The sequence below is a fragment of the Trichinella spiralis genome (assembly GCF_000181795.1).
Source record: "Trichinella spiralis strain ISS 195 chromosome Unknown Scfld5798, whole genome shotgun sequence".
Taxonomy (NCBI): Eukaryota; Metazoa; Nematoda; class Enoplea; order Trichinellida; family Trichinellidae; genus Trichinella; species Trichinella spiralis.
In genome coordinates, this window is record NW_003532737.1 from 1 (window position 1) to 982 (window position 982).

The 982-nt window shown below is 57.3% G+C and overlaps 1 protein-coding gene across 1 annotated transcript; it reads right to left on the reverse strand.

Annotated features, from left to right (window-relative positions):
- Positions 1–29: 29 nt before the first annotated feature.
- On the reverse strand, positions 30–355 carry Tsp_15770 (conserved hypothetical protein; the record flags this gene model as incomplete). Its single annotated transcript, XM_003366572.1, is given in 2 exon segments — positions 30–164; positions 183–355. Coding segments are annotated over 2 exon segments (308 nt in total), but the record flags the coding sequence as incomplete, so codon positions are not given.
- Between the last annotated feature and the right edge of the window lie 627 nt (positions 356–982).

Consider the following 982-nt stretch of genomic DNA (forward strand, 5'->3'; position numbering starts at 1 on the left):
GGCGTGGGCAGCGATCGGGGTCCAAAAACTCTCGTCGATGGCGATCTCCTTCGCGGACGTCTTCCGGTTCCCTAGCTCCGCTAACTCTGTACGTTGCGACTGCACGCTCGAAGTGTACGAATACCCGAGCTACTACCGTTGTTCCTAACGGTAAGTCGAATGCCCTTCAATAAGGTACCCACGAGTCTCTCGCTCGATCGTCCTTCCTTGCACTTCGACTCGGTTCGTCCACACTTCCCAATTCGACTCTTCGGAATACGGCAATACTGCAACCAGTACTGCAAACCACGTATTCTAAAGCCGACTTCTCGCAACCAACGCGTCCTCTTGTACAACTATCGTACCACTGACGCATACACACACAGACGTATCTCTTCTCTCTCTCTCCGTATCAGTATATATCTGGCGCGGCGCGCTTTCTAGCCCTATATATAGGGCCAGGGTCGGCGGCCCCGCGTTCGACCCAAACGCGAACCACCAATAGGCAGCTCGCTCGCGGCGGGAGTGCTCGCTATCTCCGGCGCCGATCTAAGGCCTTGTCAGTCTTCAATTATGTTGTCCTGGTTCGGATCTCTTGATCCTGCGCTAATCCCTTAATAGTCACGTCATGATGGCCATTTCCACGCCCTTTGATCTGACTGCCGTCGCCGCTATGGCGCACTCGCCATTGTCTCGCGAACGACGATAGATCGAGGCGCAGCAGGGGGTCTCTCTGACCCCGACTCAAAGCCGCCATACGCCCAGATAGCGATCTGGCCGGCGATGCGCGGGTATTGTTCTTGGCCTACCCGCGACTTCTGGGCAACAGCCCTTGGCCAGGTCACACCGACTAGGTCGGTGTTGTTCCGTCCGGAACATCCTCCCCCCCGGATGGGAGAGTCACTCTCCCATCACTAACCTCGCCCGGTTTCCGGGAGGGCATCTGGACATCCCGTCAACTTCCTCGCGAACGGTGGACGGTTCCGCCACTACTCCGGGCTTG